Here is a 14395-nt window from a genome sequence, read left to right on the forward strand (position 1 = left end):
AGATGGGTCTTGTTTTTTCATCCATTCAGCCAGCCTGTATCTTTTAATTGGAGCATTTAGGCCATTTACATTAAAGGTTACTATTGATAAATAATGACCTGTCCCTGCCATTTTTCCATAAATATGCATATTGTTTGCATTGGATTTCCCTTGTGCTTTTACTGGGAAATTTTCTGCCTCACATTTTTTCATAATGATCACTGTCTGTGTTTCTATGTGTAGCACATCCTTAGGCATCTTTTGTAAGGCTGGATGAGGGGTGACAAATTATTTCAATTCTGTTTGTTATGGAAGGTCTTTATTTCACCTTCATTCATAACTAAGAGTTTTGTAGGGGTACAGTATTCTGGGTTGCCATGTTTTTTTTTTTTTTTTTTTCTCTTAAGACTTGGATTATGACTCTCTATTCTCTCCTAATCTATAGGGTTTCTGATGAGAAGTCAGCTGTGAATCAGTCTAATTGAAGATCCTCTGAAAGTAATCTGGCATTTTTCTCATGCACATTTTAGAATATTTTCTTTATGTTTTAATGTGGAGAGTTTGACTACAATGTGTCATGTGAAGATCTTTTCTGCTCATATCTATAATGAGTTCTATGTGCCTCGTGTACTTGGACATCCCTTCCTTTCTCCAAATTAGGAAAGTTTTCTGTAATTATTTCACTGAATATGCCTTCTTATCCATTCATTCTTTCTATACCTTCAGGAACTCCTAAGATCTGTATGTTGGGTCATTTGATAGTATTTAATTGTATTTAATTTTTCTAATTTCTTCCTCTTCTTCCTCTCCACCCCCCTCCATTAGTGTCTGATTCTCAGTATCATGGGAAATTTACCAATTTCTCTAATGGTTGGAATTAATACTAAAAGGAAGGGAAATAAAGGAGTTTTCAGGGACCAGGTGCAGCAAGCTAAGGTGTTGCCTGCAGTGCTCACAGCCCACATCAGAACTCCTGGCTGCACTGTGTCACATCTAGTTCCCAGCTTGTACACCTGAGAAGGCAGCAGATGATGGCTCAGTCATTTGGGCCCTGTTACTCTCATAGGAGACTTGGATATTTTACCTGGCTCCTGGCTTTAGCCTGGCCCAGCCCCTGCCATTGTGGCCATTTAGGGAGTGCACCAGTGGTTTGATGATTCATGCTGTCTGTCTCTGACTTTCTGCCTCTCAAATAATAAAACAAAAAACAATCAAGTACAATTCCTAAGCATGCTCATGATTAATGAGAATGATCTGATGGAGAGGGAGTAATAAGGCATCATTAAAGCTGCAAAGTTCTTGGGGAGTGGAGAGAAGATGAGATGTGAGGTACATGAGGCAGGCATTACTCTGTAATGGGATCGGAGTCTGATCTCTCATTATAACAGGGGAGAAGATAGAGAGGATGGATATGTTCAACTAAGTTTAGCTTAGTTTGTCAATTTGATGCTGCTCCAATGCTTCTATTTTTTTTTTTTTTCAAAAAAGAAGCAAGGATGAAAAGAAAGGGATTTGAAAATATAAGACATAAAATCTTAGAGATTGGAAACCCAGAGAAGGCAGATAATTGGATTTATCCAATGCTGCATTTTTGCAAGAGAAATACCATGGTTGGAGCTTGGAAGAAGGAATTTCAGGTTATTAGCAAGAGAATGAAGGGTCAAGAGAATAAAGTGATTAGGAGGAGGAACGTCCAGGGGATTGTGAAGGTTAGAAAAGGGATGCTATTCGTTCATGTAGTGTACTCATTCACTCCACGATTGAGCTGCTGTGCTGTGAGCCTTGTTCTAGGTCCTGCGGATATATTTATGAGCAGAACTGCCCAACTCTTCTGCCAGAATGGAGTGAACTGACCAATAAAGAACGAACCCCAAGCAGTGTGACTTCATTTCTGGTATTTCTATGAGTTTTGGAGAAATATAAGAAAGGGTAAGGGAACAGAGAGCAACAAGTGGGCAGGGAGTACGCTGGTGCTTGGATGGGGCATCCTGGCAAGGGAGCGACCTGCAGGAGCACTGGGCAGAGCTGTGGAGCCAGAGAGCAGGCCTGGGCAGTGCTGGGGAATGGGCAAGGCCGTGGGAATGAGGTGCTATCCTGTTTTCATGTCACTAGTGGTTGAACAGTAAGGCCAGCAAAGCCGTGATAAACAGGTGATGTTTTGCCTTCCCCATTGTATTTTTAAATGGTGTTTGTGTGGTACTCTGACACCACTTGGTTAAGCAAGTGATGATTGCGCAAAAGTCATTAGAGGGAGCCGTCAATTCGGTCAAAAGTCTTATTTAAATAGACCAAATGCTTGAAATAATTAGAAACATACGCAATATAATATATTCATGCCTAATTTATCTGTCACTCCATGCTTCAGTGCTCAGCATTGGGGTGCCAGCCATAGTAGGATTGAGTGAGTATTTTTTTAATGAATTTTTATACAGTGGAACACTTAGGAACACAAAACACCCCCTTTCAAACACTTTCCATGAGTTTATTCTAAGGGAAGGGTTTGAATACAAACCTCGAGTCTCTTCCCTTTTGCCCTGGGAATGTGAAGACTTGTAGTAAATGGCTTTGTAAAAACAAACCAACCAACCAGATGTAATTCACACACTCTAAGAGCTTACCCTCAGAGCTTGTGTTATGATGTGGAGGGAAAAGCCACTGCCTGCAACATCAGCCAGCATCCCATATGGACACCAGTTTGTGTCCTGGCTGCTCCACTTCCAATCCAGCTCCCTGTTAGTGGCCTGGGAGCTGCAGTGAAAGATTGCCCAGGTTCTTGGGCCCCTGCCACCCACATGGGAGACCTGGAGGAAGCTCCTGTCTCCTGGCTTCATCCTTGCCCATCGCTGGGTGTTGCAGCCAGCTGGGGATTGAACCAGCAGATGGAAGATCTCTCTTTCTATGTCCCTCTCTTTGTGTAACTCTGACTTTCAAATAATAACAGAGAGAGAGAGAGAGAGAGAGATAGTGATAGTTTAGCATTTTAAAGTATATAAAGCACTGTGATGTAGGGGTTGGGATCCCTGGATTATGTCCTGAGGATTGGGAGCCCTGCCTGGGATCGTACAGAACCCCGACTAGACTGAGTCCAGGTTCTTGTCTTCCCTTGTGTAGAAGTACAGCCAGGATATGTAGATAGAAGTGAACAGAATCAGGATTTATTGAAAGGCAAAGGGATAGTGCACACTCAAGACATAAATGCAGGCAATCTCATGAGGAAGAGTTGTCTGCACCCAAGCTGGAGCCATCATTTTCATAGGAGAAGGGATGGTGCCCAAAGCAGGGCCTGACTGAATGTTCAAAGGAGGCAGGGATTGGATGGGGCTGAGGTGCAAGTGGTGATCTCCAGGAAGGTGTGATGGCATCTGGTGCATGATGGGAGGTGAGGCTTAGCTGCATGAGGAGTGGCTATGCCAAGTCTTCAGCCATGTTGAGGCAGTGCAGAAGATACGGGGATTCGAGCAGTGCCTGCAGCTTAGGTGTTAGAGCCTTTAATTTCTTGCCACTCCCCAGCTGCCTGCCTACCCCAATCAAGTGGTTTTCAGTATGCTCACAGTCTTGTGCAATCACTGTTACCTGATTCCAGAACGTTTTTATCACCCAGAAAGGAACCTCGTACAGACCAGACCCATTTTAGTCACTGCACATTTCCCCTGCTCACAGCCCCTGGCAGCTACTGTTGGGCTTCCTATCACCAAGTTCTTGCCTGTCTCTGTTTTATAAAGTGGAATTACACAAGAGGTGTCCTTTTGTATCTGACATCTTTCATTTAGCACAGTTTTCTGGTTTGTCCATGTTACAGCAGGAGTCAGTACCCATTCGTTTTGATCACTATGTTGCTGAATTATATGTATAATTTAACTTCAATAACTGTAGTTAATATTTTGTAATGTATTGTATGTAGCTGAATTGTACATATAAATTACATGTAATTTATAATGCATATGCTTTGCAGTTATATGTATTCACCTGTTGATAGATATTGACCTCCTGCCATTTGTAGGCTGTTGTGGAAAATGCTACCTTGGGAATTTACCTACAAATTTTTATGTAGACATGGCTTCTAATTCCCTTAGATAAATACCTATGAGTATAAATTAATTTAAAGTACAATTTTTAAGGCATTTTATCTAATACTTCACGGTTCTATAATATTTTTTGAAGGTTCACATTGTTATTGCCAGTTATTTTACTTCAGCTGCCAGTTGAACTACTTACCCTTTCTCTAGGCATATGAGTAAGTAGCCCGGGCCTGACAGAGGAGGTCCCCTGTGTCCTGGGCTCTGGAGCCCCCAGGTTCACTGCTCTCTGCAGGGGTGTGGGCCTCTGTTCAGTAGCATCCTAGGGAGGGTGGGGGCCTTGGCAGTGTCACTCTGGACAGGTGGCAGCTTGTCTTTTTGTCAGTAACTTGCTGCTTCCTGAAAGAATCGTAAAATCTTGACATTTGGAACTAGACAGGAGCTTTGTTTTATATGAAATGCTTGCCCAAGTTCATACCGCTCTGGTTAGTAAGTGAAATCAAGCGAGAAGCCTGGTCGCTTGACTCCTGGTTCAGTGCTCTGCCTACCAAACTTCACTTTGTCTCTGTTTTCTGAAATTAAAGCCATAAAACAAAAAAATAAACCTAATTTGTGCAGCTCTTTTCAGATACAAGTTTAGAGAAAGTGCTTTCATGGTCTTACAGAAAATGCCGACTCTCAGCCTTGTGTTCATGAACTCTCAGGGACTGGGAGAGAAAGTAGGGGTACTGAAGGAATACACTCACTCTAGTTTATGCATCAGAAAGAATGATAGGCATCTGTAAACACTCAGATAGACATAAACAAAAATCAACCATTCCTACTAACTTCCCTTAGTCATCACACTACTTCTCATCCTTTTCTAGCATTTACATACTGGTAGGTTAAAGTGGAGTGGGCACAAAGTGAAGAACACTTATTATATTATCTAAGTGTAGTCAAATTACGCAGTGAATTAGACAGTTAATCACTTGACTGCTCTAAATGTCATGCTGGATATAGTTTATCCCTCTCACAGTGAGTCAGAAGCAGAAATGGATTCATTCACTATTTCCAGTCAGTGGCTCACTAGCAGGTGTGGTGACTGATGGGAAAGCGTAGGACCAGAATGTACACTGATTTGTTGGTCTCAGATGTACCCTTAGGTCTTTGCTTAGGGCTGTATGCGAGGCCACTGGCAGCTGAGAGAGTTGGCAGCACCTGCAGCTATTCCCAGCTTAGAAGAGGCTTCCAGTTCCCCGGGAGTCTGGGAATGTTCCCTAGCACAAACCCGAGAACAGGTGCCATGCGCAGCCCTGTGGTCCAGGCACACAGCTCAGCCCCACTGTTCTCTCTGTGATCTGGAGAACATCACCCCAGGGTCCAATTCCTCTTTGTAAAAACTAAAGGGGTACTATACTTTAAAAATCCCTTTGGGGTTTAAAATGTTACTGCTCCACTGTTTAATGGCTCTTTAAGAGATCAGTTATATTAGAGATGAAAAGTACTATATAAAGTAAATATAAGCTCAGGTCTTAAAGCTATACAGAACCATCATTGAGTCCTGTGAGGCACTGGCAGATTTGCTTATCTTCTATAAGTCTTGGTTGTATTATCCTTAAAAGGACTATGGGCAGGTGGGGGATGGCCTTATGAATACGAAGTCTTTGGCACAATGTCTGAGAGATCATTAGGGTCAAGATTTTTTAAGAAGTAAGATTGTTATTTCCCCCCGAGACATTTTACCCTAATGCTATATTGTTCCCTTTAGAAATAACTGAATATAATTTCACAAGTGTTATAAATATTGCAGACTTAAATTTTGTCTAAAAGTCTGTAATTAACTAACCCTAAAGTAAACGGGAAAAAGAAACTCATGGTACGGATGATAAAGTCTTAGAGTGAAGAAGAAATGGGTTATAGAGGTTGAGGTTATGGAACAAGTGAAGGAAATCTGACTTTCTCAGCTTTATTATTATCTCAGGTTTTTTTTTACTCTGTCTTAATTTGGGAATAGAATCATCTGTGGGAAAACTTATTCAAGTCAGTAGCTATTTCGAAGAGAGGCTCTACATTGTTGATTTAAATAATAAAGATTATTATTTCTGTTGATCATTTAGAAATAAGTAGTAAATCTATCCAACTCTAAGTTGTCTCCTTGTAATCTCTGCCCTTATTTTTGCAAACATTGCCTTGATGTGAGCCAAGGACTTAGGCATTTAATAATTTTGGAACCAGATACTTCTCCTCACTTTAGGGTACTCACATGGAACTGTTGCTGTTCAGCAGTGGTTTGCAAAAATCAGCTGAAGGAATTTGTTGAAGATAAGGTGTACAGGGGCTGGAATTGTGGCATAGTAGGTAAAGCTGCCAGAGATGCCAGCAATGCATATGGGTGCTGTTCCTAACACGACTGCTCCACTTCTGATCCAGCTCCCTGCTAATGCACCTAGGAAAAGAAGCAGAGTACGACCTGAGTCCTTGTGTCCCTGAAGCCACATAGGAGACCGGGAAGGAGCTCCTGGACTTGGCCTGACCCAGTGCTGGCTGTTGCAGCCATTTAGGGCATGAACCAGCAGATGGAAGATCTTTCTGTGTCTCTCCCTTTCTCTATGTAACTCTGTGTATCAAATAAATCTTTTTTTAAAGATTTATTTATTTGTTTGAAAGGCACAGTTACAGAGGCAGAGAGACAAAGAGAGAATATGTCTTCCATCCACTGATACACTCCCCAAATGGTCACAATGGCCAGCGCTGGGCCAATCCAAAGCCAGGAGCCAGGAACTTCTTCTGGGTCTCCCACATGGGTGCAGGGCCTAAAGCCTTGGGTCATCTTCTACTACTTTCCCAGGCTATAGCAGAGAGATGGATCAGAAGTGGAGCTGCCAAGAACTCAAACCAGCATCCATATGGGATGCCAGCACTGCAGGCGGCAGCTTTACCCACTACATCACAGCACCAGCCCCTAAATAATCTTAAAACCAAAACAAAACAAAGATAGATGTATAAAGAATTAGAACCTGAGCTGGCCCTGTGGTGTAGTAGATAAAAGCACCAGAATCCCATAGGGGCACCAATTTGAGTCCCGGCTGCTCTACTTCTGATCCAGGGCCCTGTATTCATGTAGGAGACACCTAAGTAGCTCCTGGCTTCAGCCTAGCCCAACCCCAACTGTCCCACGTTGCAACCATTCGGGAGTGAGCCAGCAGATGGAAGATCCATCTCTCTCTCTCTCTCCCCCCCCCCCTTTTCCCCTCTCTCCCTCTACCCCTCTTCCCCCTTCTCTCTGTAACTCTGCCTTTCAAGTAAATAAAACAAATCTTTTTTTTTTTAAGGGAAAGAGTTTATTGGGGGAAACCTGACAGACTGGAGGGAAGGAGCGAAGAAGGAAAAGAGAGAAGGAGAGCGTAAGACAGAGACAGAGACAGCGGTCAGGAGATGGAGAGGAAAGAGAGAGAGAGAGAGCGAGCGCGAGCACACGCAAGCCAAGTGTTCAGGAACAGGTCCTTTTTAAAACTTTGCCAGGGGGTGGGCAGGGAAGTAGGACCAGCGAATCCCATTAGGAGGGTGGAGCTTGACACCCATGACACCTGGCTAGAGCCTACGATGGTATCAGGGTGTAGATCGCGCCATAGATAAAGACTATACCTTTTACTAACATTCCCCCGTTGTGTTTTTTATAAAACAGGAGTTGTATGGGATTACATCTGTCCCAAAAGTCCAGGAAGGGTAGAGGGACGATGATCTGTCTTTAGAGCTACTTCCTGCTGACATGGGGCATTGAGGTACTCTTGGCTGGCATGGGGGCAATGTCTCAAGCCTCTGTCTCCTATGTGAGGAGGAGTCAAGTATATCCCTGTAGCAGCATTTGGTTGACCACCTGGTTGCTGAAGACCTTGGTTCGAATAAAACAAATCTTAAAAAAAAAAAAAAAGGAAAAGAATTAGAACCCATCTGTGAAATATTGTGGGGAAAGCTGGCAACTCTAAGTTTGTTCATTGATATTTTGGAGATTTAATTTATATTTAAAAAAAAAAAGCCAGAGCTTCTTGTAGTGGAGATACATATGTGAATGATATAGTGGCAGGTCAGTGTAGATAAGATTTTTGGCAATTGCCTTGAGTATGTATGTACTGTGTGTCCCACTTGTATCCCAGTACCAACTTGTCTTACCTCACTGTAGAATGTGACCATGAAGAAAGGAAAGGTTTTGGTTCTTCAGTACCATCTAACCAGCTTTTGACGTGAGCAACTCAATCTAAAAATGCTGTCTCCCTTAAAAATCACTGTTCACTGCCTTGCAGTTTCTGGCTAAGGTAAATGTTCTTTAATGTTTCTCTTATATTTCTTTGATAGGAGGCCAGTCATAAGAATTCCCTGCCCATAGTTTTAACAAAAGACTTGGAAAAAGACGTGCCAAAACCATCTCCACAGACCAAGGTATGTTATTGCTGCTCTGTAGGCTACTACATGCACCCTTCAGCATGCCTCTTAATGCTCTCACATCTCCAGACTCTGTTGCTTGCATTTCTTTCTGTAGTTTGTGGTGGGAGAGGAGTTGCTTGATGATGTAAAAAGCACTTTTTTATTTAGCACATTTAATTCAAGGTTATGTTCTTTCAGACTTCTCAGGATATTCCTATGTTCAACAGATGGTGATATTTTTTAGTATATGCTTTTATTTCTGCTCAATCAGAATTATTTCTGGCCTCCAACATAGAAAATGCTCAAGAGTAGTAGAGCTTCCCGAGTACTTTAAAGCAGGGTAGAAATACATGAGATGCATTTTGCCTCCTTGATGTAAAATAAAATGTCACATAAAAATGTAATTTTTCTTTTTCAAAATATAATTCACCTTATTGATTTTTCTTAATTATAAAAATAACACAATTAGTAGAATTTAAGTAAATCTGAATAAGAGAAAATATAAATTACTGTAGATGTGATAGAATAAAGATGCTAATGTGTAAAATTTTGTTTCCCTAATTGAGAAAATGCAGAATACATATAATTATTTTGTCAGTGGAGGGGGCAAAACTTCTGTAACCCAAAATATGTCATGACAGTTTGATCATTTGCCTATTCAGAAAAGTGATTATATTAATCTTATAGCAGCTTACTTTCCTAATCTTCGTTTTTGAGTAAGAATTTCTATTTCTATTTATATAATTCATACCTGACCACTATGACATTTATATCCAGTTATAAGACTAAATATTCTCCAAACTTTCACTTTACTTAAAATTTTAAAGAATTCTAGTTTTAATTTTAATCATGTTACTATAAAAATAATAGTGGCTTTAATTTCAAAGGCAAATCAAGTGAAATATTGAGCCATTGCTCAGTGTTTTATTTATGGCTAAAGTTTATGGTTTATTTTAAAAATAAATAAAAGTATCTTTTCTTATAAAATTTATTCTACTTTTATTTTTATTTATTTGAAAAAGCAAAGTGACAAAGAGAAAGGGAGAGACAGAGAGAAAGAGATCTTCCATCCAATGGTACACTCCCCAAATGGCCAGAACAGTTAGGGCTGGGCCAGACTGAAGCCAGGAGCCAGGAACCTCATCTTGGTCTCCCATATGGGTGACAGGAGCCCAATTACTTAAGCTATCATCAGCTGTTTTCCCAGGTGCATTAGCAGGAAGCTGGATCAGAAGCAGAGAAGGTGGAAACTGGTACCCCTATATGGGATGCTGGCAGCTTACTTAATCTATTGTGCCACAACACTGGTCCATACCTTGATTTTTAAAAGAAAAAAAATTTTTATTATTTGAAACCCGGAGAGGGGGAGGGAGACAGATAGATAGACATCGCCCATCCATGATCTAGTCCTCAAGTGCCCAGAATAGCCAGGCCTGCGCCAGGCTGAGTCCAGAAGGCAGGAACTCAGTCTGGGTCACGTATGTGGGTGGAAGGCCTCACCTGCTACCTCTCAGGGTGTGTGTTAGCAGGAAGCTGGATTTGGGAGTGGAGCTGGAACTCTAACCAAGGCACTCCAACATGTAATGCAGGAATACCAATTATCATCTTAACTCTTAGGACAAATGCCTTCCCCATCATCTTGATTTTTCTTCTAGAAAATTACTTTAACACGTGTTTTCCTTTCCAGATTCAAGGTACATTTTCTGTCATTTTTACTGAAATACACATGTGCCAACTTATAATTAATTCAAATGTACAGTAGAAATTTTGTTTACTGTGCAATTAATAAATGTTCAGTGTCAAAAATATATTCATCGAACAGATACATTAAAATATTGTAGGATTTGGCCAGCTCTGCGGCTCAATAGGCTAATCCTCCACCTGCGGCGCCAGTACCCCAGGGTTCCAGTCCCGGTTGTCCCTCTTCCAGGCCACCTCTCTGCTGTGGCCCGGGAGTGCAGTGGAGGATGGCCCAAGTGCTAGGGCCCTACACCCACATGGGAGACCAGGAGGAAGCACCTGGCTCCTGACTTCAGATCAGTGCAGCACACCGGCTGTAGCGGCCACTTGGGGGGTGAACCAGTAGAAAAGGGAAGACCTTTCTCTCTGTCTCTCTCTCTCATTGTCTAACTCTGCCTGTCAAAAAAAATTTTTTTTAAATATTGTAGGATTTAAGGAATGTTTTTAGCTAACATTTGCTTAACTGCAGTTATATTGGTGTAATTACTTTGAGATGATGAGACGCTAAATGGATCACTTCTTAAATGAAAGTCACTCTTGAAACCTGTCATAAAATTGTTTGAAGGGATTCTGTCACTCTCATTACATTGATCCTACATAGACACATAGAAAATCAATAATTTTAGACACATAGAAAATCAATAATTATTGTACACATAGTTTCCTCCCCTCCATCTGTCTTGCTGTATGGATCATAAACCAACTAGTTCAGTAGAGAAACTATTTCCTTGGTTAAACCTTAGTTTGTGACTTTTGGTTCTTCATGGCCTTTGTGCAGGTTTCTGTTACATGATCAAACTTATTACAAAGGTTAAAACCACCCCTGAACTTTGGTGTAATCTTTGTAAATTCAAATAACAGAAACGAGGCAGAGCATGTGACTTATGAGAGATTATTATCTGTCACCAAGAAACATCTTGAGATCTTAAGATCTTCTTTCCTCCAGTTGGTCTTTGAAAGTTAAAGCCGAGACTGCCTTCAAAATAGGCTTGGTGTGTCCTTTCTAGAGTGACTTAGTAAGCTATGGGGATGATGTGTATCCTTAGTAGTAATGCTACTCCTTTTAGCCTCTGTTGCTGTCTTTCTCCGACATCTCTAGTTATAGTTGTATTTGCCTTGGACAGCTAAGTATGTCTGATCCCTACATGGACTGGAGATGTAAAACGGTAATCCAGAAATGGCCCGTGTCCATTAGCTCTAGACAAGCCTCTCCAGTCAAAGCCATCTGTCTCCATGTGTGCTGCCTCTACCCAGCTGTTGTCTCTGCTCTTGGGCAATGGGAAGGATTATATTTCTCTTCCTTAGGTAGCAAAGATGCTTCTTGATTGGAGTCCAGGGTGAAAAAATGATACCTCCCTTACCCAGTGCCATGCACTCCCTGGATGAGTCAGTGACCCCTAGTTCGCCAGCTCAAGAACATTCTTACATAAGTGTTTCATGCCCCATACTGTTAGACTGTACAAGGGCACTTCAAAAAAGTTTGTGGAAAATAAGAGTTAAAAGATAAGTTTAGGCTGGCACCACTGCTCACTTGGCTAATCCTCTGCCTGCAGCACCAGTACCCCAGGTTCTAGTCCCAGTTGGGGCTCCGGATTCTGTCCCGGCTGCTCCTCTTCCAGTCCAGCTCTCTGCTGTGGCCCGGGAAGGCAGTGGAGGATGGCCCAAGTGCTTGGGCCCTGCACCCACATGGGAGACCAGGAGGAAGCACCTGGCTCCTGGCTCCTGTCTCCTGGCTTTGGATCGGCACAGCATGCCGGCCTTAGGGGCCTTTTGGGGGGTGAACCAACGGAAGGGACACCTTTCTCTTTGTCTCTCTCTCTCTCTCACTGTCTAACTCCACCTCACCTGTCAAAAAAAAAAAAAGATGTTTATTTTGATACAAAAACGATTCAAATCCATGAATAGTTTTCTCATAGTACACATTTTCTGATGTTTGAAGACTCTTGGTATATGCAAATAATTAGAATAGATGACACAGAATACAGCAATTAGATTTTAGATTAAAAAAATATAGAATGTAGAAAGACAGAGCTCTGTGTGACCTAGTATGGTAATGACCATGAGAAGAAACAGAATGTCTTTTCCTAGTGAACACGGGTGCCACTGCTCTAATTAAGGCCTACAACCCATATTTATTGTTCACAGTATAAACCATGGAGAGGATCCGGTGAAATTAAAGAAGAAAACAGACACCTTCCCTTTTGTGTCGCTACAGTCTCTAGACTTCCTTCTCAATTTGCTATATATTTTATCTCAGTAATATCTTGAAAAGTTCGGGTTGCTGTGCGAGTATGAGTATCAGATTCCTCAGTGCTGGAATGAAGATGGATAATAAACAGTGATCTGTTTCCTTCCTATCAGTGGATACTAAAAATTACAATTATAGGCACATGATAGTTCTGGCTTGTTGAGGGATTCTCACAGTAATTCTACAGATGTTTCCTTTAGGAAATAGAATTATATTAACTACATAATGTACGATAAAGATAAAGAAATTAAAAAATAAGCAGTTGTGGCTGGCACAGAAGTGACATAGTGGGTAAAGCCACCGTCTGAGGCCCCGGCCTCCCATATGGGTGCCAGTCTGAGTCTCAGATGCTCCACTTCTGATCCAGCTCTCTGCTGTGGCCTGGAAGAGCAGTAGAAGATGGCCCAGGGCCGGCGCCATGGCTCACTTGGCTAATCCTCTGCCTGTGGCGCCAGCATCCTGGGTTCTAGTCCCAGTTGGGGCGCCAAGTACTAGTCCCGGTTGCTCCTCTTCCAGTCCAGCTCTCTGCTGTGGCCCGGGAGGGCAGTGGAGGATGGCCCAAGTACTTGGGTCCCTGCACCTGCATGGGAGACTGGGACGAAGCACCTGGCTCCTGGCTTTGGATCAGCGCAGCACACTGGCTGTAGAGGCCATTTGGGGAGTGAACCAATCTGTCTCTCTCTCACTGTCTATAACTCTCTCTCTGTCTTCCTCTCTCACTGACTAACTCTGCCTGGCAAAAAATAAAAAAATAAAAAAATAAAAAAAAGAAGATGGCCCAAGTCCTTGGGCCCCTGCACCCATGTGGGAGACCCAGAAGAATCTCCTGGCTCCTGGCTCTGGATCAGCGCAGCCCGGGCTGTTGCAGCCATCTGAGGGAGTGAACCAGCAGATGGAGGACCCCTCTCTCTCTCTCTTCTCTCTCTCTCTCTCTCTCTCTCTCTCTCTCTCTCTCTCTCTCTCTGCCTCTGCTTCACTGGAACCCTGCCTTTTAAATAAAAATAAATGAATAATAAAAAAAGTAGCAGTTTTAGAATAAATGCAACTGTTAAATTATTTTTCAACAGTTAGTGTTTTCAGGGACCATGAATCATTTAAGATTTCCTTCCTAATGAAATTAGCAAACCAGAAACTTAAATAATAAAGAATTTTGAGAAAATTAAGTGATAACATAATTTAATTTTCAATGTACATATTAATAGAAAGAACTCATTCTTGGGTTTTTAGGGATTTTTTGTATGGATTGTAAGTGATATTGCTTTATTGATTTCTTTTTCACTTAGTTTGGTTTTTGTGTATATAAATGCTGCTGATTTTTGTGTTTTGGTCTTGTATCCTGAATCTACTGAATTTGGTGATCAGCTCTAACAGTTGTTTGGTGGAGTCTTTTGGTTTTTCTTGTATATGGGATCATGTTGTCTGCAAGCAAGGACGCTTTGACTTCTTCCTTTCCAATTTGGATGCTCTTTACTTCTTTCCCTTGCCTAATTGCTGTGGTGTGGACTTGGAGTACTATGCTGAGTAAGAATGCTGAAAGTGAACATCTTGTCTTGTTCCTGATCTCACGGGAAATGCTTTCAGCTATTCTCTGGAATGTTTTTAGCAATGGTTTGTCATATTTATTGTTTTGAGGAATACTCCTTTAAAGTCTGATTTTTCAGTTTGATTATGAAAGAATGTTGAAGCTTATCAAATGCCTTTAGGAATCTATTGAGATTACCATATGGATTTTGTTTTTCACTTAGTTTGTCATATATTATACTTATTGATTTACGTATGTTGGTCGTCCTTGAATTCCTGGGATAAACCCCAGATATGATGAGGATCAAGGTGTTTATAACAGCTTTTAAAATATATTGTTGGATTTATTTGGTAGTATTTTCCTGTGAGTTTTTGCATCAGTGTTTATCAGTGATATTGGTCTATAAGGTTTTTTGTTGTTGTTGTTGTAGTGTCTTTGTCTAATTTTGGAATCGAGGTAATGATGACCTTATGGAATGAGCATAGC

At 41.5% G+C, this 14395-nt stretch overlaps 1 protein-coding gene across 7 annotated transcripts in view; it reads left to right on the top strand.

Annotated features, from left to right (window-relative positions):
• FAM13A (family with sequence similarity 13 member A) overlaps positions 1-14395 on the top strand; it is a 388478-nt gene that overhangs the window by 194079 nt on the left and 180004 nt on the right. For all 7 annotated transcript variants that reach the window (XM_070047870.1, XM_070047871.1, XM_051819564.2 and 4 more), the window contains one exon: positions 8331-8414. In XM_070047870.1, the coding sequence (XP_069903971.1) occupies positions 8331-8414 (84 nt within the window). The remainder of the gene's footprint in view (positions 1-8330; positions 8415-14395) is intronic.

The sequence above is a fragment of the Oryctolagus cuniculus genome, chromosome 8 (genome assembly GCF_964237555.1).
Source record: "Oryctolagus cuniculus chromosome 8, mOryCun1.1, whole genome shotgun sequence".
Taxonomy (NCBI): Eukaryota; Metazoa; Chordata; class Mammalia; order Lagomorpha; family Leporidae; genus Oryctolagus; species Oryctolagus cuniculus.